Source organism: Saccopteryx bilineata, chromosome 3 (assembly GCF_036850765.1).
Source record: "Saccopteryx bilineata isolate mSacBil1 chromosome 3, mSacBil1_pri_phased_curated, whole genome shotgun sequence".
Taxonomy (NCBI): domain Eukaryota; kingdom Metazoa; phylum Chordata; class Mammalia; order Chiroptera; family Emballonuridae; genus Saccopteryx; species Saccopteryx bilineata.
In genome coordinates this window covers 160,578,893-160,591,273 of record NC_089492.1, presented here as the reverse complement: position 1 = coordinate 160,591,273, position 12,381 = coordinate 160,578,893, and the positions used below count along the sequence as shown (strand labels likewise).

General features: G+C 38.7%; 1 protein-coding gene across 2 annotated transcripts in view; it reads right to left on the bottom strand.

The window, feature by feature from the left end:
• Window positions 1–571: 571 nt before the first annotated feature.
• CTSS (cathepsin S) overlaps window positions 572–12,381 on the bottom strand; it is a 47,178-nt gene continuing 35,368 nt past the window's right edge. The window contains exons 7-9 of one of the 2 annotated variants that reach the window (XM_066268024.1): window positions 11,554–11,656; window positions 2,126–2,197; window positions 572–1,283 (exon numbers count right to left, since the gene is read on the bottom strand). In XM_066268024.1, coding sequence (XP_066124121.1) covers window positions 1,184–1,283; window positions 2,126–2,197; window positions 11,554–11,656 — 275 coding nt within the window. In that variant the 3' untranslated portion in view covers window positions 572–1,183. The remainder of the gene's footprint in view (window positions 1,284–2,125; window positions 2,198–11,553; window positions 11,657–12,381) is intronic. The other variant, XM_066268025.1, reaches the window with a different exon arrangement.

Genomic DNA, 12,381 nt, shown 5'->3' with positions numbered 1-12,381 from the left:
TGCTAGAGTACATAGTTATTTTTAGCTCCTGAGGCCAGTGAGCTCCAACAGAGCTATCCTCAGCGCCCGGGCTTCTCTCAAACCAATCAAGCCTCTGGCTGCAGGAAGGGAAGAGAGAGAAAAGGGAGAGTGGAGGAGAAGCAGATGGTCACTCCTCCTGTGTGCCCTGATTGGGGATCAAACCCAGACTTCCACAGGCCAGGCCAATGCTCTCCTGCTGAGCCACCAGCCAGGGCCACAGTTAACATTTTAATGATTGATTATAATATTACCTAAGAATAGGAAAAGAATGGTATGTGGTAATGATACAAAGTTGAAAAGAGATTTTTTTTAAAGGAATGTAGTCTTTTTTTTAGATATTTTTATGCAGTTTTAGAGAAAGAAGAGAGAGAGATAGAGAAAAGGGGGGAGGAGCAGGAATCATCAACTCCCATATGTGCCTTGACAAGGCAAGCCCAGGGTTTCGAACTGGCAACCTCAGAATTTCCAGATTGATGCTTTTTCCACTGTGCCACCACAGGTAGGCAAGACATATTTTTAAAGCATATCAAGGGACATAAAAATACAAAGGTAAAATAAGACAATGGCAAATTTTATTAGGTTAGTTGAGTCTCATACAGTTATATCTATAGCAAAGAAAAAACTTTTTTAATCAAGTGAGAGGCAGGGAGGCAGAGAGACAGAATCCCACATTGCCCGGACCGGGATCCACCTGGCAGCCCGTCTGGAGCTGATGTTCTGCTCATCTGGGGCTGTGGCTCCATTGCTTGGCAACTGAATTATTTCAGCTCATGAGGCCAGGCCTTGGAGCCATCCTCAGCCCCTGGGGCCAACTTGCTCATTCCGGCCATGGCTGCTGGAGGAGATGAGGGGGTGAGGGGTAGAGAAGCAGATGGTTGCTTCTCCTGTATGCCCTTACTGGGACTGAACCCGGGACTTCCACATGCCAGGCCAATGCTCTACCCCTGAGCCAACCAGCCAGGGCTAGCAAATTTTTTCAAGATCTTCAAAGTAAAAAATAATAGACAAGCCAAACTACATATTCTGTTAGTACAGTAAATATACATTGATCATAGCACACTTATTTTAAATATACATTGATCATAGCACACTTAAAGCAGGTGAAATTAAGTGAAGAAAAAGTGTTTTATTCTTCTTGACTGTTACAAAATGAAAAGGTTCTCTAGATTTCTGGATAAGAGGCATAACTAGCAATCCCACAATGATTTCCACTGTTTCTTGCCATACGAATATATCCTTGATCACCAAAGTAGCGGCCCCAGCTTTAAAAAAACAAATAACATAAAATTACAAATTAATACCACATTATCAAACTTTTACCTCTTAGATTGTCTTTCTCATAAAGCAACTAAAAAAAAAGCTGTAAAACAAAATTAGAACAAAATAATAAAATAATTTCTCCAGGCTTTTAGGCACTTTTCAAAGGAAGTTTGGAAGGCTTTAGTGCTATATATATTAAGACGTATAAAAAACAATATAAGGTCCATTCCAAAACTTTAATCCTCCTACTTTATAAATATATCTTATGCCAGTGGTTCTCAAACTTTTTGAAGTCAGGGTGCATTTAAAATCCTACAAATAATTGTAGGTGCACTATATACAAATTTCTGAGAAATATGTTATAATAATTAAGTCAAATATTAAAGAAAAATATAAAGTCCAAGCGTGCTTTTATGGTAATTAAATGAAATAAATACAGCAAAATTAAATTTATTCTGACATTAAAAAACATTTTTATGTTACATTTTTTGAGTTATGCTTTTTAGAATTTGTAAAAAAAAGAGGGGTTAAAAAATTTAAAAAACGACAGAAAAGTTATCTTTTTATATATATAGATACATTCTTAGTAAGATTTAGTAAATTCGGCAGGACCCAGCATGAATGTGCTAAGTTTTTCATTCTCGTGTTTATGAGAAACATGGGCCTGATGTGTCCTAGCGATTTCTTCAGTGTTTGCAAATATATTTGAAAGGCAAACTCTCATTTCCTTGTCAATACATTGAAGAATTCCTCTCTTTTTACTCTTAATTGTGTTGAGTGCAGAAAACGCCCACCATACATATCATCTTAACTTTACACCAAACAAAGGATAGAAGAAACTTACCTCCAGTCTTTCCCGGGAACATGGGGGGTAGTGTAAACAATCCAACACCACAGCTTAACAGCCTTTTGCAACCTAATCAGGCAAGTGAGGTGGGAGGTTGGGCAGACTGTCAGCTTACAGCCAATTTTCCACACCTCTGTCCCCCAAAAATCTAAACTCCAAAAACCCTGTTGGTTTTTTGTTTCCCAACAGGCACATATTTCTCTGGAATACTATAGGGTGCACCTGAAAATCTTCTAGGGTGCACCAGTGCGCCCTGGCGCACACTTTGAGAACCATTGCTTTATGCAGAGAAAGAGTATTATCCTTTCCAAGGCGTCATTTCTAAATGTTTTTATATAATAGAATAATAGATTAGTCTTTCTCTATCAAACTTGAATTCCTTTAGAGAATGTCAATTAAATATTTTTGAGCAACTATAGAAAAGGCATAGGGCAGATAATTCTAAAGCAAGCCATAAAAAGTGCACCTTTCAAACAGCTTTGATCTAGAAGTGTTGCTGAGCTCAAACTTTCTCAAAGTTAAAGCTGTCAAAAATTGAATGTGCTACCTTGAGTGGAGATTAGCTCTCTGGCACTGGAAGTTCTCTGTCAGAGGTTTGCCTAACTTGTCAGAGATCTTGGAAAGGGAATTTATGGGTCAGATAAAGGTTAGAAGGGATCAGTGGTTCTCTCACTTTTTTATTTCATGGACTTTGAGAATTTTTTTAAAAACTGAAGATTGACATAAAGTTACCAATTTTTAAATTAGTAAGTACTGACAAAAAACCCAACATACTCCTTAGTGAAAGTAGACTTGACTTGGGGTGGTGAATACACAATACAATATACAGATGATGTATTATAGGATCGTACCCCTGAAACCTATATAATTTTATTAACCCATGTCATCCTAATAAATTCAATTAAAAACATACTCCTTAATATCACCATCATTAAAAAATCACTATCATGTTGTAAAATAAAGGACTTTTAAAAAAAAATATTTTATTTATTGATTTTTAGGGGGGGAGAGAGAGAGAGAGAGAAGGGGGAGGAGCAGGAAGCATCAACTCCCATATGTGCCTTGACCAGGCAAGCCCAAGGTTTCGAACCGGCAACCTCAGTGTTCCAGGTTGATGCTTTATCCCACTGCGCCACCACAGGTCAGGCAAAATAAAGGACATTTTAACAGCAAAAACAAAACTTAAGAGGACATTTCTACTTTATGAATAGTTCTTTGAGTCAAATAAATTTAGATTTATAAAAGATTCAACAAAATATTCTTTTCTTTTTTTTTTACTTTGCCACAGACCAGTGGGAAAAAAAACAGACAAAATCCTTGTAAGAGAAATTATTTCTAAAATTCTTTATGATTCTGAGATTTTGTAATTGTTGGTATACAAATTATATGAAGCAGAATTCATTGAGTGCTATAACTAGAATAAAAAATGCATGAGATTGAGAAGATGCCTTTGTATTTGTATGTGGAGAGCAACAAAAAATTTGTTTGAAATTCGTGTTGTATTGGGGAAGGGGAGTAGTGGTAAAAGAGCATAAGAAAAGTGATTTGGGGCCAACAGCAGGCTGGGGAATCTTTAGTTTGATTCCATAGGCAAAGGGCAGCTGTTGCAAATTTTTGCTCAGGATGTAGAGAAAGGCTGTGTTTTGCATGCAGTGGATAAATTAAGAAATGCTGGTTTATTGTAAGAAGGCATGTGGCATAATTTAAAATGGCTGTGCTTTAATAAGCCTTAAATGTCCTTTGTATTAGCCATTCACTGGAGACTTTTCAGGTTGTAGTTTTCTCTCCAGTATTTAAAATGGTTTTCTACTCTCACCTCACTTCTCTTGGCTTTGTGATACTACTGTCCTGATTTTCTCTTCATTCAGTCTTAAACACTTTCATAGGCTCCTTTTTAAATTTTTTAAAAATTTTAATTTATTTATTGATTTTAAATAAACCATTCGGGGACCGGTTTAATCCCCGGTCAGGGCACACATGGTGCTTCTCTACCTCTCCCTCTTCCCCTTCTCTCTCTCTTCCTCTCTCAAAGCCAGTGGCCCTGTTGGTTTGAGCATCGACCCCAGGCACTGAGGATAGCTCAGTTGATTTAAGCATCAGTCCCAGACAGGGGTTGCCAGGTGGATCCCGTTCAGGGTGCATACAGGAATCTGTCTCTCTATGTCCTTTCCTCTCACACACACACAAAAAAAGGTAAAAATATTTTAGATACTCTCAGTTTGAACCTAAGTTCTGATAGTGAAAGTTGAATTGAGGCTCTCATTACTAGTAGCATGAATTCGGTCAGTGAGAGCTTGGAACCCCAGGTCCATTCAGTATTTGCACAACTTATTTTTCCCAGCTTTATAAACCAAGAGCAACTGCCCAAACTTTATAGAAGATCCCAGATGTCTTCCTTTTATTTTATTATTATTATTTTTTATTTATTCATTTTAGAGAGGAGAGAGAGAGAGAGAGGAGAGACAGAGAGAGAGAAGGGGGGAGGAGCTGGAAGCATCAACTCCCATATGTGCCTTGACCAGGCAAGCCCAAGGTTTTGAACTGGCGACCTCAGCATTTCCAGGTCGACACTTTATCCACTGCGCCACCACAGGTCAGGCCCAGATGTCTTTCTAAGTGCTGTTACTCTCCCTTAAGGAATTCAGCTGGTTTAAAAATCTCAAGCTAAATAAATATCTGAGGACAAATACTTGCCTTCAGAACTATACAAGGTCAGCTCCAAATGTTCATTCCAGTCCTTACCAAGTTGTTTATTTTTATGAACTCTGCAGCCCTTTCACTCAGACTGTTTCACTTTGGGCAGGTTTCTTAACTCTTGGCATCACGAGTTCTTATTCTGTATTATAGGGATAAAATACCTATCTCATAGATTACTTTTATAATTAAATGAGAAATGTATTTAAAGTATCTGAACAGTGTCTGTATATAGTAAATGCTCAATAAGAAGAAGCTTGTGTTATTACCTAAGTACAGGATGAGTCTGTTTGATTGGACTCAAATAGTATCTACCTCCCTTTTTAAAAATGTAGCCTTTTTTGGGGGGGTGACCAACAGTCCCTGTTTGCCTAGGACTGTCCTGGTTTTAAAAATAAAATTTTATGGCCCAGGAAACCCCTTAGACTTAGACAAAGCAGGGTGATTGATCACACTGTCTTCTTCCTGACTGCTATAGTCTACGAATTCATTAGACATTCCTTCTAAAATATATGCCAGTTTCCTTTGTAAAATTTGAAGTCCTGAACTTCTTAGGCTGTGCTAGGCACTATTCTAAGCATTAGAATTATGGAGGTTAACAAGATAGAGTCTTTTTAAAGCCTACAATCTATTGGGAAACATACAAAGCAAAGATAAATCATATGATATAAGTATTATAAAGACAAATAAAGCAGGGTAATGGGATAGGATACAATCTTGGGAGTCAGGGACACAATTAAGACAGAATAGTCAGGGAATTATTCTTTGGGGAAATATCTGAGCAAAGACCTAAGTAAAGGGAAAGAGCAAGTGATGAAAAGATCTGGGCAAAGAGCTGGGAAAAATTTGGTGTGTCTGAGAAATAGCTACAAGGCTAGGGTACCTAGCATTGAGTGAGAGAGGGGAAGTCATTGGAAAGACAAGTTAATGCCAGATATTGTCATGTTTTTGAATCAATGTATGAATGGAAATGTAAAAGAGAACAAGAGACTATTCCATTACCTTTAAGAAATTTATATTCTAGTGAATAGCTATTTATAGAAATAGCTGTAACACAAAGTACAATATATTAACTACTATAATAGAATTTATAAAGCATTGCTAAAGTTTAGAAGTTAGATAAAAAATTCTAAGTAAATGAATAGGATGTAAAGTAGATAGCATTTGAGGTAGGTTTTGAAGACTGAATAGGAATTTTAAAGAGTTTTTTTAATTTAAAAAGTAGGCCTGACCAGGCGGTGGTGCAGTGGATAGAGTGTCGGACTGGGATGCGGAGGACCCGGGTTCAAGACCCCGAGGTCGCCAGCTTGAGCGAGGGCTCATCTGGTTTGAGCAAAAGCTCACCAGCTTGGACCCAAGGTCTCTGGCTCAAGCAGGGGGTTACTCAGTCTGCTGAAGGCACACGGTCAAGGCACATAGGAGAAAGCAATCAATGAACAACTGAGGTATCACAATGAAAAACTGATGATTGATGCTTCTCATCTCTCTCCGTTCCTGTCTGTCTATACCTCTCTGACTCTCTGTCTCTGTAAAAAAATAAAATAAAATAAAAAAATAAATAAAAAGTAGTAAGTGCTTGTTAAAGACAATTTTGGGAATAAAGGTAAATAGACAAAGATAACTATTATTAACATTTGGTATAATTACCTCTGGTCCTTTAGAATAATATATATCAGGAAAATAGAGCATACTATTTTTAACTTAATACTTATGCTGTATATAAATTTTGTATTTTTATGGGTTTTTTTGTTTGTTTTTTACAGAGACAGAGTGAGTCAGAGAGAGGGATAGACAGGGACAGACAGACAGGAATGGAGAGAGATAAGAAGCATCAATCATTAGTTTTTCATTGCATGTTGCAACACCTTAGTTGTTCATTGATTGCTTTCTCATATGTGCCTTGACCGCGGGCCTTCAGCAGACAGAGTAACCCCTTGCTGGAGCCAGCGACCTTGGGTTCAAACTGGTGGGCTTTTGCTCAAACCAGATGAGCCCTCGCTCAAGCTGGCGACCTCGGGGTCTTGAACCTGGGTCCTCTGTATCCTAGTCCAACGCTCTATCCACTGCGCCACCGCCTGGTCAGGCATTTTTATGTATTTTTACATTTAAGCATTATCCAGATATTTTATTAGTCTATTAATAATAGCTTGAATAAAGATAATGTCTAATACATGGTTGTAATTACTTAATAGTTTAATATTATCCCTTTGTTAGGCATTTTTGGTTGCTTACTAGATTTTTTAGTAAGAGATAGACAGGGACAGACAGACAGGAAAGGAGAGAGATGAGAAACATCAACTCATAGTTGCAGCACCTTAGTTGCTTATTGATGCTTTCTCATATGTGCCTTGACTGGGGAACTCCAGCCGAGCCAGTGACCTTGGGCTCAAGCCAGCGACCATGTGGTCATGTCTGTGATTCCTACGCTCAAGCCAGCGATCCCACACTCAAGCTGGACGAGCCCGCGCTCAAGCTGGCAACAGCAGGGTTTTGAACCCTGGATCCCCAGAATCCCAGGCTGATACTCTATCCACTGCGCACTGCCCGGTCAGGCTTATTAGTGTTCACAATTAAAAAAGAATAATACGCCTGACCTGTGGTGGCGCAGTGGATATAACATTGACCTGGAAATGCTAAGGTCGCCGGTTCGAAACCCTGGGCTTGCCTGCTCAAGGCACATATGGGAGTTGATGCTTCCAGCTCCTCCCCCCTATCTCTCTCTCCTCTCTCTGTCTCTCTCTCCCTCTCTCTCCTCTCTAAAATGAATAAAAAAAAAAAAAAAAAAAGAATAATACTACAATTTACATAAATTGGGTATGAAGTTTTTCCCATATTTAGAATTATTTTTATCACTTAGAGTCCAAGAAATGGAAGTAATTGGACAATGAATATGAACATTTAAAAAGTTCTTGATTTAGCCTAACCAGGTGGTGGCACAGTGGATAAGAGCGTTGTTGAGTAAAAGAGTATGTGCGTGTGTATATATAGTGAGTGGCAGTAGGGTGGACAGGTGGGGAATTTGGATTTCTCAAGCAGAGCTGTCAAATTGGAAGCTGGACATGAAAATCTGCTGCCTAGTATAAAGGCCCTTTTTAGAGATTATGGACTGGGTATACGTACATTATGACAATAGTTGAAACTCAAGGAGCAGATGAGTTTGCTCTAATATAGCTACAGCTAGATCATGAGGTACAGATGGAAGAAAATAATCTAAGAAATGAGACTAAAGCAGTGGTCTCCAACCTTTTTTGGGCCACAGACCTGTTTAATGTCAGAAAATATTTTCACGGACCGGCCTTTAGGGTGGGACGGATAAATGTATCACGTGACCGAGACAAGCTTCAAGAGTGAGTCTTAGACGAATGTAACAGAGGGAATCTGGTTATTTTTAAAAAATAAAACATCATTCAGACTTAAATATAAATAAAACGGAAATAATGTAAGTTATTTATTCTTTCTCTGTGGACTGGTGCCAAATGGCCCACGGACTGGTACCGGTCTGTGGCCCGGGGGTTGGGGACCACTGGACTAAAGCTTATATAGCAAAATGAGTCAGGATAGTGCTTTGTCATAGATGCCATAGAAATAAATGCAGCAGAGAGTTGTTAAAGCAGAGAAATCTTTCACATTTCTTTTTCTTTTTTTTTAACAGATTTTCTTCATTTTTTATTTTTATTCATTTTTAGAGAGGACAGAGAGAGGGAGAGAGAGAGACAGAGAGAGAGAGAAGGGGGGGGGAGGAGCTGGAAGCATCAACTCCCATATGTGCCTTGACCAGGTAAGCCCAGGGTTTCAAACCGGCGACCTCAGCATTTCCAGGTCGATGTTTTATCCACTGCGCCACCACAGGTCAGGCCTCTTTCACATTTCTGTGCCATAATATTTCTGGGTCCCTGGGCAACTATATGTCCCTGGGTCCTCAAACACGAGCAATTCCACTTATCTAAACACTCAATGAAAATAATGCCATCACTGTGGAGGCAGTTAGGCAGCTCTTCTTCTGTGGTCCCATAGTCATTGAGAAATATGTCATTATAGCATGATGTGTTATATTTTGTTCTTTGAAAATATATCTAATTTCCCATTAGATGATGAGCTCCTTCAGGAAAGAATGATTTCTTGTTAATTTTTTTTTCTCTTTTTTAATGAGAGGAGGGGAGGCAGAGACTCCCACAGGCACCCCAACCGGGATCCATCTGGCAAGCCCACTAGGGGGCGATGCTCTGCCCATCTGGAGCCCTTGCTCCATTGCAACCAGAGCCATTATTTTAGTGCCTGAGGCAGAGGCCATGGAGCCATCCTCAGTGTCCAGGGCCAACTCACTCCAATCGAGTTAAGGCTGCAGGAGGGAAGGAGAAGAGAGAGATAGAGAGAGAGGAGTGAGAGGGGGAGGGTGGAGAAGCAGATGGGTGCTTCTCCTGTGTGCCCTGGCTGGGAATTGAATCCAGGACATCCACACGCCAGACCGACAATCCACCACTGAGCTAATTGGCCAGGGTCTCTTAATAATTTTTGTATCTCCATAGCCTAGATAATGCTCATGTTATAAATGCCTAATAAATGCTTGTTGAATAAATAAGTGCTGAAAAGAGGTTTTAGATTTAAACACTAAAAGAAATAGATAATCTTCAAGAAGAGCAGTTTCAATAGAGAAGGAAATTTAGAATACCTACTGTAAAGAGTCAACAAGAGGAAAGTGAAAATATTGCTTCATTTCAAAGAGCTATCATTGGTCTAGACGTAAGCTGACAAGTACTGTGAATGGGTTACAAGTGAACTAAGGTATTGTTCCCTTCATCAACTTTCCCAGTGGGCCACACAAATACTACATCTTCTCTGTGTGAGATGAGGTGGAAAAGGTAGGGAAACACTTTTTGTTTATGATTTGTAAAATATTTACTTCCAGTAAAGAATTGAGTGGTGCTATGGGTTGAATGTGTCCCCCCCAAAATTTATATGTTGTAATCCTAACCACCAGTACCTTAGAATGTACCCTTATTTGGAAATAGTGTCATTGCAGATGTAATTCATTAAGTTAAAATGAGGTCATTAGCATGAATCTTAATCCAGTATGACTGATGAATCTTATAAAAAGGGTAAATTGGACAGAGACAGACATGTGCACAATGAGGAAATGAAGGCAGAGACCAGGTTGATGCTTACACAAGCTAAGAAAAGCCAGGGATGGCCAGCAAACCTTCAGAAGCTAGAGAAAAGGCACTGAAAATGTCCTTTCTCACAACCCTCAGAAGGAACGTATTCTGCCAACACCTTGATTTCTGATTTCTAGCTTCTAGAAAGGGAGACAATAATTTTTGTTGTTTAAGCTGCTGTGTTATGGGAGCCCTGGAAAACTAATACAAGGAGAAACTTCAAACATGTTTTAAGTCCCAACTCTTCATACCTCTCCTTCTCCCCTCTAGAAGCTACATTTCTTTTGTTTGTGGATTATATAGGTGTCAAAACATAATCTTTATTCCCTAGGCACATACAGAACATTGGAGTGATAGGTATACATATAATTTAATTAGAGTGTATAAAATACTTCAGGGTGTACAGGACATTTTGGGAGCATAGAAAAAGGACATTTAACCCAGCCCAAGTATTTAGGGAGAATTTTCTGGTATAGATAAGGCCTGAGTTGGTTTTAAAGGAAAATGAGAAATAAAACAAGTGAGAAGAAAGAATGTTCCAAGCAGTGAGAACAGCATAACTAAGATGTGAAAATATTAAAGATAAAATTACATGGATGGGAACTATAACTGTATATACCGGTAGCAAAATATAACTAGAGTGAGAAGTGTGAGACAGTGTCAGGAGTTGAGGCTGGCAAGGCAGGTAGGGACCACAGCATAGACAATTGTTTTCTCTACCAGGGAACATTATTTTATACTGAAGGGTACTAAGCAGAAGAGTTATAAGCCCAGAATCATATTTTAGACAAACCAGTTTGGAAGCAGTATAAAGGATGAATTAGAGATTTAAAGGAGACCAGTGAGAAGGCTACAGGAATACTCAGGGAAGAGATCTCTGAACTGGAACAATAATAGAAGAAATGGAGAGGGAACAGAAGCAACAACAGATAAGAGATAAAATTTATTTGACTTGTTGCTTGATTGGATCTGGAGGGGTACAAGATGTACCCATGGTATCTAATTGGGTAACTGTGTTGTATGGTGTGGCCATTTAGTAAGATGGGAAGTTCTGGGGGAGGACAATATGGTGGAGAGGGTACTGGATTCCTTGGACTTACTGAGTTTGGAGAAACAAAGATATACAGAAGTGGATATGTCCAGATAAATAAGTCTAAAGTTCAGGGAAGAGGTCAAAGCTAGAGCTAGAGATTTGAAAGAATATAGTATATAGCTAAAATCCTAAGAAAGGAAGGATGGTACCAAGAAAAGTGTAGAATAAGAAGAGTAGTGCACAAAGCATGGAGCCCTGAAGAAAAGACCAACATTGGCAAGCTAAACAAAGGAGTAGGTATTCATAAAGAAGATCAACAAGGAATGATCAGAGAAATATTATAGAAGATCAATCATGAAAACAAACTGCTGAAGGCACAATAGGAAGTGAAGAAATGGGAGCACTGAGTAATTTAGAATGTCACTTTGTAAGATGATATCTTTATCAATATCATGATCATGATTGTAATCACAAGAAAGCATTTGTTGAGGCTCCCTCTAATTCCTGATTTTATTTGAATATACATCAAATTACAAATATATTACCTGTTTTTCACAAGCCAGTAGTCTTTCCCATTAAGGTTACCATAACCAATCACCAATACAGCATGATTCACTTTCAGAGTACAGTCTGGGTCATAGTAGACACCTGAGAATAAAATATGGGTGGCAAAACAGAGTGAGTGGTATGCGACAATGAAAGACGTTTGAAAATGCTATGACTTTTTTTTTTTTTTTTTTTTTTTTTTTTTACAGAGACAAAGAGAGAGAGAGGGATAAACAGGGACAGACAGACAGGAAGGGAGAGATGAGAAGCATCAATCATTAGTTTTTCGTTGTGCATTGCGACACCTTAGTTGTTCATTGATTGCTTTCTCATATGTGCCCTGACTGTGGGGCTACAGCAGACCGAGTAACTCCTTGCTCAAGCCAGCGACCTTGGGTCCAAGCTGGTGAGCTTTTGCTCAAATCAGATGAGCCCGTGCTCAAGCTGGAAACCTTGGGGTCTTGAACCTGAGTCCTTCCGCATCCCAGTCTGACGCTCTATCTACTGCACCACCACCTGGTCAGGCGAAAATGCTATGACTTTTATTACACTGTCTTTCTTGCACATATGCCTAGGTTAATTAAAATTTTAGAAATATATACTCTAATGTTTAAACAATTTAGATTTCATAATTCTTTGCCATCAATGCTGTATTTGTCAATTTTCTTTCTAAGTTTGGCATCAATCCAATCTAGTTCCCTCAGACATTTTCTTTGATAAACTACCACCCTGTTCTAATTATTTTTTAACTCATACACAGTTACTGTGTTTCTTCTTAAATTGTTTGTATTCCTAAATTGTTTCTTCCATACATTTTCAATTTTTAC